Source organism: Osmerus mordax, chromosome 2, assembly GCF_038355195.1.
Source record: "Osmerus mordax isolate fOsmMor3 chromosome 2, fOsmMor3.pri, whole genome shotgun sequence".
In the NCBI taxonomy this organism is placed as follows: domain Eukaryota; kingdom Metazoa; phylum Chordata; class Actinopteri; order Osmeriformes; family Osmeridae; genus Osmerus; species Osmerus mordax.
Genome location: NC_090051.1, coordinates 23,596,001 through 23,608,310, shown reverse-complemented (window position 1 = coordinate 23,608,310; position 12,310 = coordinate 23,596,001). Strand labels below are relative to the sequence as shown.

At 41.7% G+C, this 12,310-nt stretch overlaps 1 protein-coding gene across 6 annotated transcripts in view; it reads left to right on the top strand.

Annotated features, from left to right (window-relative positions):
- The window catches only part of LOC136960963 (PTB domain-containing engulfment adapter protein 1), a 46,881-nt gene that overhangs the window by 24,667 nt on the left and 9,904 nt on the right, over positions 1 to 12,310 (top strand). For 4 of the 6 annotated variants that reach the window (XM_067255099.1, XM_067255100.1, XM_067255096.1 and 1 more), the window contains exon 3: positions 5,641 to 5,722. In XM_067255099.1, the coding sequence (XP_067111200.1) occupies positions 5,695 to 5,722 (28 nt within the window). In that variant the 5' untranslated portion in view covers positions 5,641 to 5,694. Of the gene's footprint in view, positions 1 to 835; positions 872 to 1,037; positions 1,303 to 5,640; positions 5,723 to 12,310 lie in introns of those variants that run through there. The other 2 variants (XM_067255097.1, XM_067255098.1) reach the window with 2 other exon arrangements.

Sequence of the window (12,310 nt, the reverse complement as noted above, 5' to 3'; positions counted from 1 at the left end):
CCAGAAAACTGTAGGTCAAATAGGCCTGTTTGTTTTTGTCGATCTAGAGTTTAAGCTTGTAGTTAAACAAAGTTTTAGAACAAACATTTCTTGTTGAGACAGGAATTAGTTTTTGAGCTTACTTGAAGTTTCAAAACCTGTGTTTCTTCAGGAAGAAAAATATTAGCTTTTTGTAGATCATTAGATTAAATTGTACATTTTTATAATCTACCCTTCTCCCACGCTTGCGAAGCTTTCCTTAGCAACAGTTCATCTAAGCATTGAATGGGATGAGCAAGTGTGGGATTTCAGAGGCAGAACGCAGTTCAAGCTGTCAGGATCCTACCTCTTTAATCCTCAAGTATTTCTGCAGCTGTATTGGAAACTGTCCTTAAGATACTAGTTTCCCTTATTTTCTAACACTCACCATTTATTGTGTAAATGTATTGATTTTTGTTTTCACATGTTACTGTGCAATGAAATCGTGGTGACAGTATTGTTCAGTGTGATTTGATCACTTAAGAAGTCTGGTATGTGTTTTATCTGAGAGATCCAGGCCAAGAGTTGTCGGTTCGAAATTCAACTTTTGGTATGTTGATGTTTAAAGTCTGGCAGGTTACCTCGGGGGGAAAAAAAAACACACAAAAAAAACCAGTTTGTGCTGACCTGAAGTTTCCTCACGCGTAGAAAACTGTTCTGAAAAATGATTTTTGGGTGGAGGAATTTAACTTCACATCCAGGTATCATGTGTCTTGAGCAAAGCTCTTGAGTTTGCAAACCCATCATCTTTCTTTAACCGCAGTCCTGAATGTATCACCATCTGGCCCACAGCTGAAAACTATTAGGCACCGCTGGAACTTCCTCTTCACTATTCCACCCCGTCACAAAGCTAGTAAGTCGCTATATTTTGGTACTCACTTGGTTCCTTTTGCTTGTTTGTACCGATGCCGTTATAAAACTGTTCTTCTTTTGCTCCACTTGGCATAGGCAGTGTTCCTGGTGGGGTTCTTTAATGATATTTTCTGATCATTGCTGGTTGAGCTGCTGTTTTGTGTGTGGGAGTCTGTGAACGGCAGGGCTGCGCTCAGGGTCTCCGTCCGATTCGATTGTGGAATGTTGGGGCTAAATTCATAAACAGATTATTTTGTGGTGTGTAACGTGGTGAGGTTAGCAAGCTGGATTCCAGAGCTTGACGACAAGCAAAGTTGGAGAAGAACAAAGGATCTTTGGTTGCCTTTTGTCTGTAGCATGGTGTTGGAGCTGCATGTCTCTCTCCCATGTTGATAGCAGGGCTGCCTGTTTTGGCTCATATGGATCTGATTAGTAAGTATTCTTTTTAAGAGCATGTTTTGTTACTTTTTTTAAATATTATCAGTAATTTTATGTAAAATAATTGGAAGCCTGTTTGATTGTGTATTGGATTTGGGCTTTAAAGAAGTTCTTCCCAGGGTCAAAGTAGGTCAACAAACAAAAGTTTGTTTCCCAACCTAAATTCCATCTGTCTGAGTCACTGAAGGCAAATTGCTAAACAGAGTTTTTTTTTTCTCATGAAGGCATCACACTTGCTACAGTTATGTAGTTTGATTCATTTTGATTGTGGCTTGATTAATGAATTCACCCCTTGATCATGTACATGTATTCATCTTTACTACCTTTCATCAGTGATGTGTTGCCTATAACAGCTTTCGAGTGGTATCGAAGCTGTTTATCCGTACCTCTTGAGCTGCAAAGTGACAGTGCGTGTCCCATTTGCTTTGATAATCAGAGCCGATGGTGTTTATGTGCGACTCGAGCCTTTAGTGTTGCTGTGTCCTCAGATGCTTCGGTCGAGCGAACTTCCAGTAAACCGCATATGGTCTGAGTCGTCCCAGGGGAGCTATGCATCCCCCCCCCCACCCTCCCGCCCCCGCTGGGAGGGAGCCCAGGAATAGTCCTGAGGAAGGGTTGCATGTGAAGGAACCAACCCTGGTAATAGGACTTTCTTAACTAGTCTTGATCCTCAACACTCCTCTGAGTGGACTCAAACATACCTGACTGGCTTGGTGTTTCAGACCACAGCTGGTAAACAGCAGTGGGGACTTTGGGAGGTCTGTAACTCACTGCGAAGGCGGTGTGTGTGTGCTTGTATAAGTCTGTCTCTAGAGGGTGGTTGTTTCTTTCTTTCTGGGTGAGTCACCAGCGAGGAAGCCATTAAAATCGAGCAAACACAGTCCCTGTCAGTCACACAGCCTCTGTCAGTCAAAATAAGCGTCATCACAGCCGGATGTCAGTTTAGGCAACGCAGGATAGGACGATACAAAGCAAATGAATATTATGGCCTGCTTACGTATTTCCATGTTGTTAATTAATGGCATTTAACATTGTATTTTGGCTGTAAATAGCTTTGCCGTTGTCAACAGCAACAGTACCTCTCTGGAAAGTGAATGAGGACAGCATCAACAATCTTTTTGATTTTGCTAGTTTTTGTCGTGCTTGAAACAGTTTGCTGGATTGTCAGGCATCCTTATCTTGTCAAGTAACTGTTCCTCAGTGCTATTTGTTGCACTCTTCTTTGTTTCATCAACATACATTGCTTTGACAAATAATGCTTTGGTGACAGTTCCCATTTGACTTCATGTTCTTTAAAAAAATGAAGAGCTCAGACGTGTCATTATGTAGTGCTGTTTACGGTCATGAATAGGCTTAATGATTTAATCCCCACAGTCAGAAAGCTTCGAGGGAGAGGTTGGAAGTTGCCGCTGCTTGACGATAGTGTTGAGGGTTTTGGGTGGAGATCTCGTTAAGGTAAGATGTTGGGGCAGGGAAGCTCAGCGAGGCAACTCTCATGATGCCACTGAAGGCTTCGCTGGACCTCCATGATGGTGGAACCCATCACAACATGCAGCTTGGTGGTGCTTGTTTAAGGGTTAGGGTTAGTTTGTTTAATAGGAAAGTGAGTGTCAGTTTCCATCGTTCTCTAAACCAGAAGTTTCTCTGTTGCCTCTTGTGCTTGACCCTGAAACAGCAAACCAGTAGACTTGTTCATGCTGAAACAGCAAACCAGTACACTTGTTCATGTGGCTTTACTACTCTCTAGGACTGCATTTTTGTCGGTTTGTAAGGATCAGAATCCGTCTCTTTGCTCTAGTAAAACCTTTTTGTTTTGACAGACTTAGGAATTTCCAATCCCCCACCCTGTCGTCTCATTCAGACTGCTCACGCCCTGTAAGAAAACCTACACAGTGAGAGAACATTTGAAGACATTACATGATAAAAAAAGCAACATTTTCAAGTTTACAACGTCTATTGTTTTAAAAGTCTGAGTTTAATGTTTAAAATGTTTTTGAAATCATACTTTTATCACTATCAAATCGTCTCAACAATTTTCGTCCCTTCATTCTTTGTCTATTTCACAGTTTCATAGTACCCAAGTGGAGACAATTTTATATTGAATACTGTTGCTATGTAATTTTAAATAAATCTGATGCTGCAGTTCATGTGTTAATTACGGTAATTTGCCTCTTCGCAAAAGAGGAAGAACGGGTGGTTTTGGTAGCAACACTGCATATTTATTCAAATCTGTCAGAGATGGGATTTTCCATGTGGTGTTTTCCACAATTCCCAATACACCAGATACAATATATTGGTTTAATGCTCCATAGTTGTATGAATCATGTAGACTCTGAAGTGGCCTCCCCAATTCAAAGAAACCTTCATGTTTTAATCTACAATTCCTGCTGGAGCTATCAAACCATTTACATCTTAATTTCAGACTTTTATCAGTTGTATCTTTTATTTCTTCTCCATGATTGGAGGTATGATTTTCATACCTACTCAGTCATTGTATCCCATGTGGTAATGCACTTCAAGAAGATACCTTTGGAAAGTACAGGATTTACAGATTTTCCTAACTCAGTCGTAATGTGTCTATGTAGCAGTAGCTTGTGTCTATGTTAGCAGTAGCTTGTGTCTATGTTAGCAGTAGCTTGTGTCTATGTAGCAGTAGCTTGTGTCTATGTAGCAGTAGCTTGTGTCTATGTAGCAGTAGCTTGTGTCTATGTAGCAGTAGCTTGTGTCTATGTAGCAGTAGCTTGTGTCTATGTAGCAGTAGCTTGTGTCTATGTAGCAGTAGCTTGTGTCTATGTAGCAGTAGCTTGTGTCTATGTAGCAGTAGCTTGTGTCTATGTAGCAGTAGCTTGTCTATGTAACAGTAGCTTGTGTCCAAAGCAACATACAGGGGGACAGAGAGCTTGATATTGGGTGTGAAATATGTAACCGTATAATAGTATTATTATTATAATTATTTAATGGAATGGAAAACACAACACTGCATAAAATGAATGCTGTCATTGCTAACTTAACCTGTTTGTGAAAATATTCAACCAAATATTGTCAAAGAGCTGTGAATGGTTCCTCCTCTGAAATTCTTCAGTGCAACACAATGTTTTATTGAGATTTAGGCTTGTTTGTGAGTCTGCATAGCAAAAAAGCAGAAAGGGTAATACATCAACTTTGAGAATTGTCACGTTGCTGCCACAATCTAATTAAGGGGTGTGTAGAGCATGTTAATGGAATTCTTCAGTATATCACATTTCACCTAATGGTATTTTATATAGGTTGATTTGTTGAGTTAAGTCCTTTAATTTATAGAGGGAACATGCTGTCGGTGGATTTATTTTGTATTCATTGTGATGCCCAAGTAGATGTGCCTCTTAGAGAACTCATAAAGGCAAGAATCTCCCATTGTCTAACGTGAGCCGTACAGTTCCTGTATCGCCTCTGATTGGCTGTTCTCTGGGGGAGAACTTAGATTTATAACTAGAAAAATTGGTTGAAAAACACTTATCAACCTTATCAAGACATGTCAGCATTGGCATGCAGCGTGATGTCTCAGAGTGGAACTGTCATTAGTAGTGCGGCAGTGTTGGCCTTTTGTGTCTATATCACAATGAATTTTGAGCTGTTGCAATTAGCCCAATTATGTTAAATGGGGTATTCCAGGATACTGAACATTTCACCAGACAGAATCGACAGATTCTTCTCACTGTGATTGAGGCATGAGCAGAATGTGTTGTCTTTGGTTAACTTAGTGATTATTTCCCACAGAAAATATGGCAGAACTGCCTAGCATCCAACACTAATGTTCATGCATTAATGCATTCAACTAGTTTGTCCTGTGATATGGCACTGTCATCAAGTTGCCAGTGCTGCATGTAGCTGGATGGAATACACCAGACCCCATGCTTTCCTTCTGCTAGGGGGCTAACCCTGACCTGAGCTGCTACCTGGGAAGGACCTGAAGTCCAGTAAGAAACATAAACATCCTTGAAAGGTGAAGCTCAAATAGAAAGGACCCAGTTCCTTCAGACAAAATGTTGTGCTAGAGGTTGTTACCAATGACGTCACTCCACAAGTTCCATATCTCACCTGCGAAAGGGAATAACATCCATTGCTGTAGAAAGGAACAGGCTTTTGGGTGTGTTTGATGTGGGAGAAGGGGCACACCCTTGTCTCAGACTCTCAGGAGTAACAGACTTACATCACTGATTACCCTCCTGCCTTCAAATTATGTATTTCTGGGAGAAGCCCAGTCTGTTTGTTTGGCAAGACTTTCCATGTTTGGTTTAGTAACGGCTTGATGTTTTTAAGCCATGTTTAACCTCCTGTTTTGTGTTTCTTCAGGGGGAATATTGGCAAATACACCAGAGGAGCCACCAAGCAGCAAGGTGTTCCAGCATGAACCGGGCCTTTAACAGGAAAAAAGGTAAGCACTTGGCCGCCTCAGTGAAACACATTTTAATTACGGTCCTCAGATGTATTGGGGCACGGAATGAATATTTGAATACCCGAATGGGACATGATTTACTCTGTTTGAATGGAAAAAGCAGTCAACAGAAAATTAAGTGTCCGTGTGACGGATTGTGACATTTAATCTAAATGTAATTAGACGTGTCATCTACACTGATTTAAAAAGAGCTTCAGGTTGAGTTCACATCCTGTGAAATAGTGAGTAATTGGTGTGGAGATGGTTTGATCGGCTAGATGACAAAAGTATCAAATGTCAACTCGGTGACGTCTAGCTGGCTTTCTACATTCTGCTTCTTGTAGATTTAATTTAAGTAGTTTGGTTTGAGATTGATTCAGAGGCAAATTCCCTCACACTTCCAACACTAATACCTTCATCCTTGGGTGAACAAATGCTCGTATGCATGAGGGCCATGTTGCAGACAAATGAAATTATGCAGACTTGACTTTCTTTTGCCTATTCAATTAAATCAGTTATCCCCCTCTGCGACGGCGTCCAATGTTACCTGTCTGAAGCGCTCTGGCTAAGAATGCAATATTCTCACCCCAACCCAGGCCCTGTGAAGACATTAGATTTTTCCATCTGCCTGCACCATTGCAATATTGAGCTATCATACAAATGGATGCACAATTAATAGAGAATGTCTAGCTAATATTAACTTGGTTGCTTTGCAAAGTACTTTTTCCGGTCCATAAAACACTCCTTTACAGGCTCCACTATTGCTGTTTACAGCTAACATACTGAATATGCTTTTCAGCCACTCACTTTTAAAGTTGTAGTTCTCTTAAAACCATATTTTATCACTCTGAATTAATATTTGATGAATTGCCTTCACCAGTAAGCAAACGCTCCTAGTCACGAGTCACGTTTCTGCAGATGAGCCGGCCGCACTCTCCCGTTCAGACTTGAGATAGTTTCACACTCCGCTCACAGCAGTGAGCTCGTCATCTAGGTGTAACTTCCTGCTCTCCCATTATTTAATAAATTATCCACGGGAGATTTACGTTCACCTACTAATAAAGTGATAATTTTCACAGCTTCTTCTCTAATAGTGCTACTATCATTATCTTGGATAAAAAGAAAACAAACATTTTTTTGTTCTTTTATAAACCTGGTGACCCGCGCTATTCAAAAAGGTTGTTTTTGCTGAGTTGTAGTTTACATTTCGGTGAATTTGGCAACGTATTATAGTAATTATCATGGTTGTGTCATTTTATCTATTTCTCCAACTATGTTACACTAGTGACCCACAAATACAATCTCCCCTGCGACCGCTCTAACACCATCTGTCTCAGTCTCTCCTCTCACACCAGAGGAACAAGTGTGGAGGAACAGGGAGCCAGGCTCTACAGTGGGTAGGGCCCAGGTGGCCTTCGCTGTTCTAATGATATTTTGTCTGTCTCATTTCCACCTGGCTCTGTCACAAACACAGAGACGAGCTGACAACACTAATCACTGCAGTCACATCTCTTCCCTCGATTTACATTCAATTTTCCTTTCATCTGCAATATTGAAATGCAGCTCAACTCCAAGGTGCTCTACTGTTGTCATTTTCCACTCGGTCCATCCTCGCGGATTCCCATCATTACTGTAATTTTTTCTCCTGCTCAGCCAAGGACTCGAGAGGGGACATTTGTGGTGGAGAGGGAGAACAGTGAAGCTCAGCAGCTGACAGATAAAACAGTCCCTCCAGAGCCCCCCCAGAGGAGGAACAGTAGGGCTGTTTACCATTCACTGTCTGGCTCTGCCTGCTCCCCACTAACATGCTTGTGCACAGTCCAGTTCTGTAGGTCAGTGCGTGTGGGGGGGTCAGTGTGTATGTGGGGGGGTGGCAGTGGGTGTGGGGGTGGTCAGTGTGTGGGAGGGGTCAGTGTGTGTGGGGGAGTGGGTGTGGGGGTGGTCAGTGTGTGTGGGGGGGTCAGTGCGTGTGGGGGGGTCAGTGCGTGTGTGTGGGGGGGGGGACTACAAAGGGTGCAGCCATCCAGCCATCTGGCAGAAAGGGGGCATTAAAGCTCTTTCACAGGGAAGGACAAAGGTCTCTCTCCCCAACTCTCCCTTGAACACAACGGACATTTCACCACAACAGAACATCGAGTTCTTTTGGTCAAAACCCTTCATTACTGTGAAACTGCTCACTTCTGGCTATGAAGAACGCTTTGTGGAAAGAACATTTAGGGGTGTCATTGAGGTAATTTTCTAACACCAATTACCATGTCTATCTCAGCACAATGCAGATGGATCTGTTTGTGATACAATGTGACACCCTTTTCATCGTTGTACTGTAATAAGCGACACAGAGAACGCTACAGTTCTAACACTGAACACCTCATGCTAACTCCGCATGATGTTGAAGTTGAAGCCTGCACAAAAGGCAATACAATTCCAATCCGATTTTACTTTAACACCGACTTGATTTTGAGGACTGGGTCTCAGTTGGGTCTAATATTGATTCAAGCAAGTGGCACAACAAACTTTAATTGTAATAAGAAATCTGGAAAAATACTAGCTGGCATCTTCCTTGCATCCTCTCCCTGTGCTGGTGGACATGTGTGAAGCAAACTGGGATCCTGTTGTATATTATCTGTTCCTTGCCAGTTTGTCACAAGGTTTTGCATCTATTACATTGAAACAATTTATTTATAAATGTATGTATTAATGTGAAATGGCTCCAATGTGGAACCAATATTGTACTCTCAGCATGCATGTGAACAGATCTCAGTGGTATCAAAGCCTCCTGTAGAGGTGAGGGGAAAATTGCCAACAATTCACTTTGTTCTTATTACAACCTTTATATATTTGTTCAAATTAGTTCTTGAATAGGCGTTTTTTTTAGTTTTTCGTGCTGAATAATTTCCAAACTAAGGTGATTTCCAGCAGGTCATTTCCAAAGTCCTTCGTTTATTTTCCTTTCTAAAAACAACGTGGCTCATCACACACAGTTTTAGTTCAATATGTTTTGCTTCTGCTAATGAAATAATATTCCAAATCCATTTAAATGCATATCTTTTAGGAAGTAATTTGGGCCACGTGGAATTGTCTACTCTGTACAGCAAATTAGAATATTTTCAAATAAGTCTTGTAGAAATTAAGCTGTTTGGCAGTGCCATCACACATTGAATTCCTTTATAAACATCCGTTTTTCAATTTCACACTAAATTTGACTGCAATTATGGATAAAATTCTATAATCTGTGTGGATAATGTAGACATTCTGGAGACACCGTTTTGATTGCGGCCGGCATGTCACTATTGCAATACCGACTTGTTAATGGTTCCTGAGCTTGTCGTATAATATAGGCCATATTAGGGGACGTAGGGGGGGAATCCCAACAGTACACAGCTTAAAAGACCCAGTCACCAAATCCAGATTGTATACAACACAAGCCTAAAATGTTCTACAATATGAAAGTATTATCAATCAGAATGTTAACTGAAAATAACAGTAAATAGCTGTAAATACAGAATCTCCATCATTTAGCTGGAGTGACTGGTCGGATGAGTGAGATGGGATGTTGATCATCCTAAACATGAACAACAGCTTGTTTTGGAGTTCAAAAGAGCGATGAGCACTGCTCATCTCATGTCTTCATGTACATGTACATGTAGGTGGAGTTTTGTTCAAGACCTATTTCCAGGAAGAGCAGCCTGATAAGACTAGATCTAACCCTCAGCAAGATATAAAAAATCATTAATAAAAAATAAGCTGTTTTAGTCAACTGTCCATTACAGAATATAAACACCCAAGATATCAGACACCATATTATATTTGGCTAAAGAGCTGTAAAGATTTTCTACAGCGGGAAATGCTTCTACTAATAAAGGCAGCAGGAGGAAGTGTTGGTGGAGAGATGGCTGATGCTCTTTTCTGAGGGCCAGGGCTCAGGCACGGTCGCTGTCTGATGACTGAGGAATAATATAATCGGCCATAAAGCTTTCTCTCTCGCTGCACTTCCTCTACAGACTTATGCCACAACCAGCCACTGAAAACAGTGGTGTGCAGTGCTTCTGATTTGCTGTAAAGCTAAATAAAAGGAAAACATTTTTGGGAGAACTGTGCAATGTGGTGCAAAGTGTCCCTTTTAAAGTTTCCTACGGGCCTATGTTGGAAGACTATTGTCCTCTGTGATGGGAACACCTCCACAAATGAGGTACAGAACCAGAAGTGTTCAGACACATTTTTTGGCCACAGTTATTTGTCACCTTTGTGTTTTTGTGGACTAGCAGACGCTGCGAGGAGGGATGTTGATCATCTCTACCCCCAGGTTTATCACAACGCTAGAGGGTTAGGGACTCTGAGTGTAAAGGGTTCTGTTATGGGATGGCAGGAAGGGTTGAGCTGTTTTGTCGAGAGAAATTATCTGACAGACTTGTAGGGCAGAAGGGTTGCAGTGGAGTGTTGGAGAGCGATGTGGAATATGTTACTATTATGGTCTGTCTGATGGTCACCAACAAACCAGTGTTAAATATGTAATTCAAGCCAAGATTCAAGTCAATTAGTGAATTTGAATTTCCTGATTTTAAGTACACTTTGGAACAAGAAGCTTTCAGATTGAGTGTCTCAGTTGCAATACTGTCCAAAGAACAGACTCAATTCTTAGTCTCTTTGCAGTTGCAACAGTAAGTGGTATGCGACCCAAAGTCTTAATTTGCCAAACAAAGAAAATGGCTCTTGTCAATGCCTGGGCCAAGTAATGGCTGATTTTTATATCTATTGACCTGTGGGGGGATGGATATGAAAAACAAAGCCATAAAATGTGAGAATCATGTTCGCTGGCTGTAATGTTGTACCATGTAGCTTGTGCTTATTGTATAATGTCCTCCATTTGTCATCTAGAGATCAACAGATAAAAGCGCTCATGCGGAAAATTGAATGCAGAGGTGACAGAGGATTTCTAATTTCTCCGGACCACACTGATGTAACATTTCCAGATGTATCTTGAAACATCAGTGGTGCTCAACTCAGTCAGAAAGCCACTCTCTACATTTCGTATCACCAGTTAAAAATAAATAAAAGATGGTCTAGATATATCTAGATATATTATTTAACTATTATAAGTCCATCTAATGGCAATTTCATTTCAGTATGCATAAGCCACTTTATCTCAGTATCCGATTGCACTATGTTGACCATTCACGCAGCTCATTATTCTTATTTTTATATACATTTTATTTTATATTTAAATTGTTGTATTCTTAGATTGTTTAGTTCTTAGAAATAGTTAAACTTTTGTACTTTTACTTAATTTAAGATCTGTATATGTTTAGTGTTTTGCACCTCCCTGCCACAGTAAATTCCATGTTTGTATAACATACATGGCGAATAAACCGAATTCTGATTCTGATCTTTCTCTATATATCTCTCTATATATATTCTCTCTCGTAATCTAACTAGAGTAAATACAATAATTCATTCTACAGACATGTAACCTTGTGTCAATGCAGGAATAATCACAAGAATCTGCCTAAAAGGTTTATACTTTTATGGTCCATATCTGTCATTAACTGTTAAGAAATCCTCAACTCTAACCAGTATTCACTTAAAGATCAAAGGATGAGTAGCACAAGCTGTTCCCTACACGAACACAGTTGAGGAACCAGCCTTCATTTGGACTTGGAGGGGATCCTTTCCGTGTTTTCTTAGACCCAATGATTACAATTTATAGTCATTTACTCTGTTTAATTAAATCGAATATCTAGAGGCCTTGAATACGAGTGGTGGTATTTAAGACTCCCAAGTCTCTGTAGACTCACTGATCGATCTGTTCGAGTTTTAAAAGAAAACAAATCGCTGATTAATTGGCCATTGTATTCCTGTAAGAGGAGGGGCCAGAGGCAGGCTGCCGTAAGAGCAGGGGGCCAGAGGCAGGCTGCCGTAAGAGCAGGGGCCAGAGGCAGGCTGCCGTAAGAGCAGGGGGCCAGAGGCAGGCTGCCGTAAGAGCAGGGGCCAGAGGCAGGCTGCCGTAAGAGCAGGGGGCCAGAGGCAGGCTGCCGTAAGAGCAGGGGGCCAGAGGCAGGCTGCCGTAAGAGCAGGGGGCCAGAGGCAGGCTGCCGTAAGAGCAGGGGGCCAGAGGCAGGCTGCCGTAAGAGCAGGGGGCCAGAGGCAGGCTGCCGTAAGAGCAGGGGGCCAGAGGCAGGCTGCCAGAGGCAGGCTGCCGTAAGAGCAGGGGGCCAGAGGCAGGCTGCCGTAAGAGCAGGGGGCCAGAGGCAGGCTGCCGTAAGAGCAGGGGGCCAGAGGCAGGCTGCCGTAAGAGCAGGGGGCCAGAGGCAGGCTGCTGTCCAGCCTGGCAGCTCTGGGAGTGAGCTGCATTCTGGGAGATCACCTGTGCTGCTGATTAAACTTGATGGCAGTTGAATGCGGATAATGGTCCGCAGTCTTTTGCTCTTGTTTTTGATTGCTGACATCATTTCAGCCTGTGATAACGTGTTGATGATGGTAAATAACGTTTAACTATTGCTCTCCATACTGTGAGGATTTGATTACATTTTCATTAAATTTAAAGTAGTACTGTAGTTCGTACTGTAGGAAATGAATTTGTGGGACACTGAA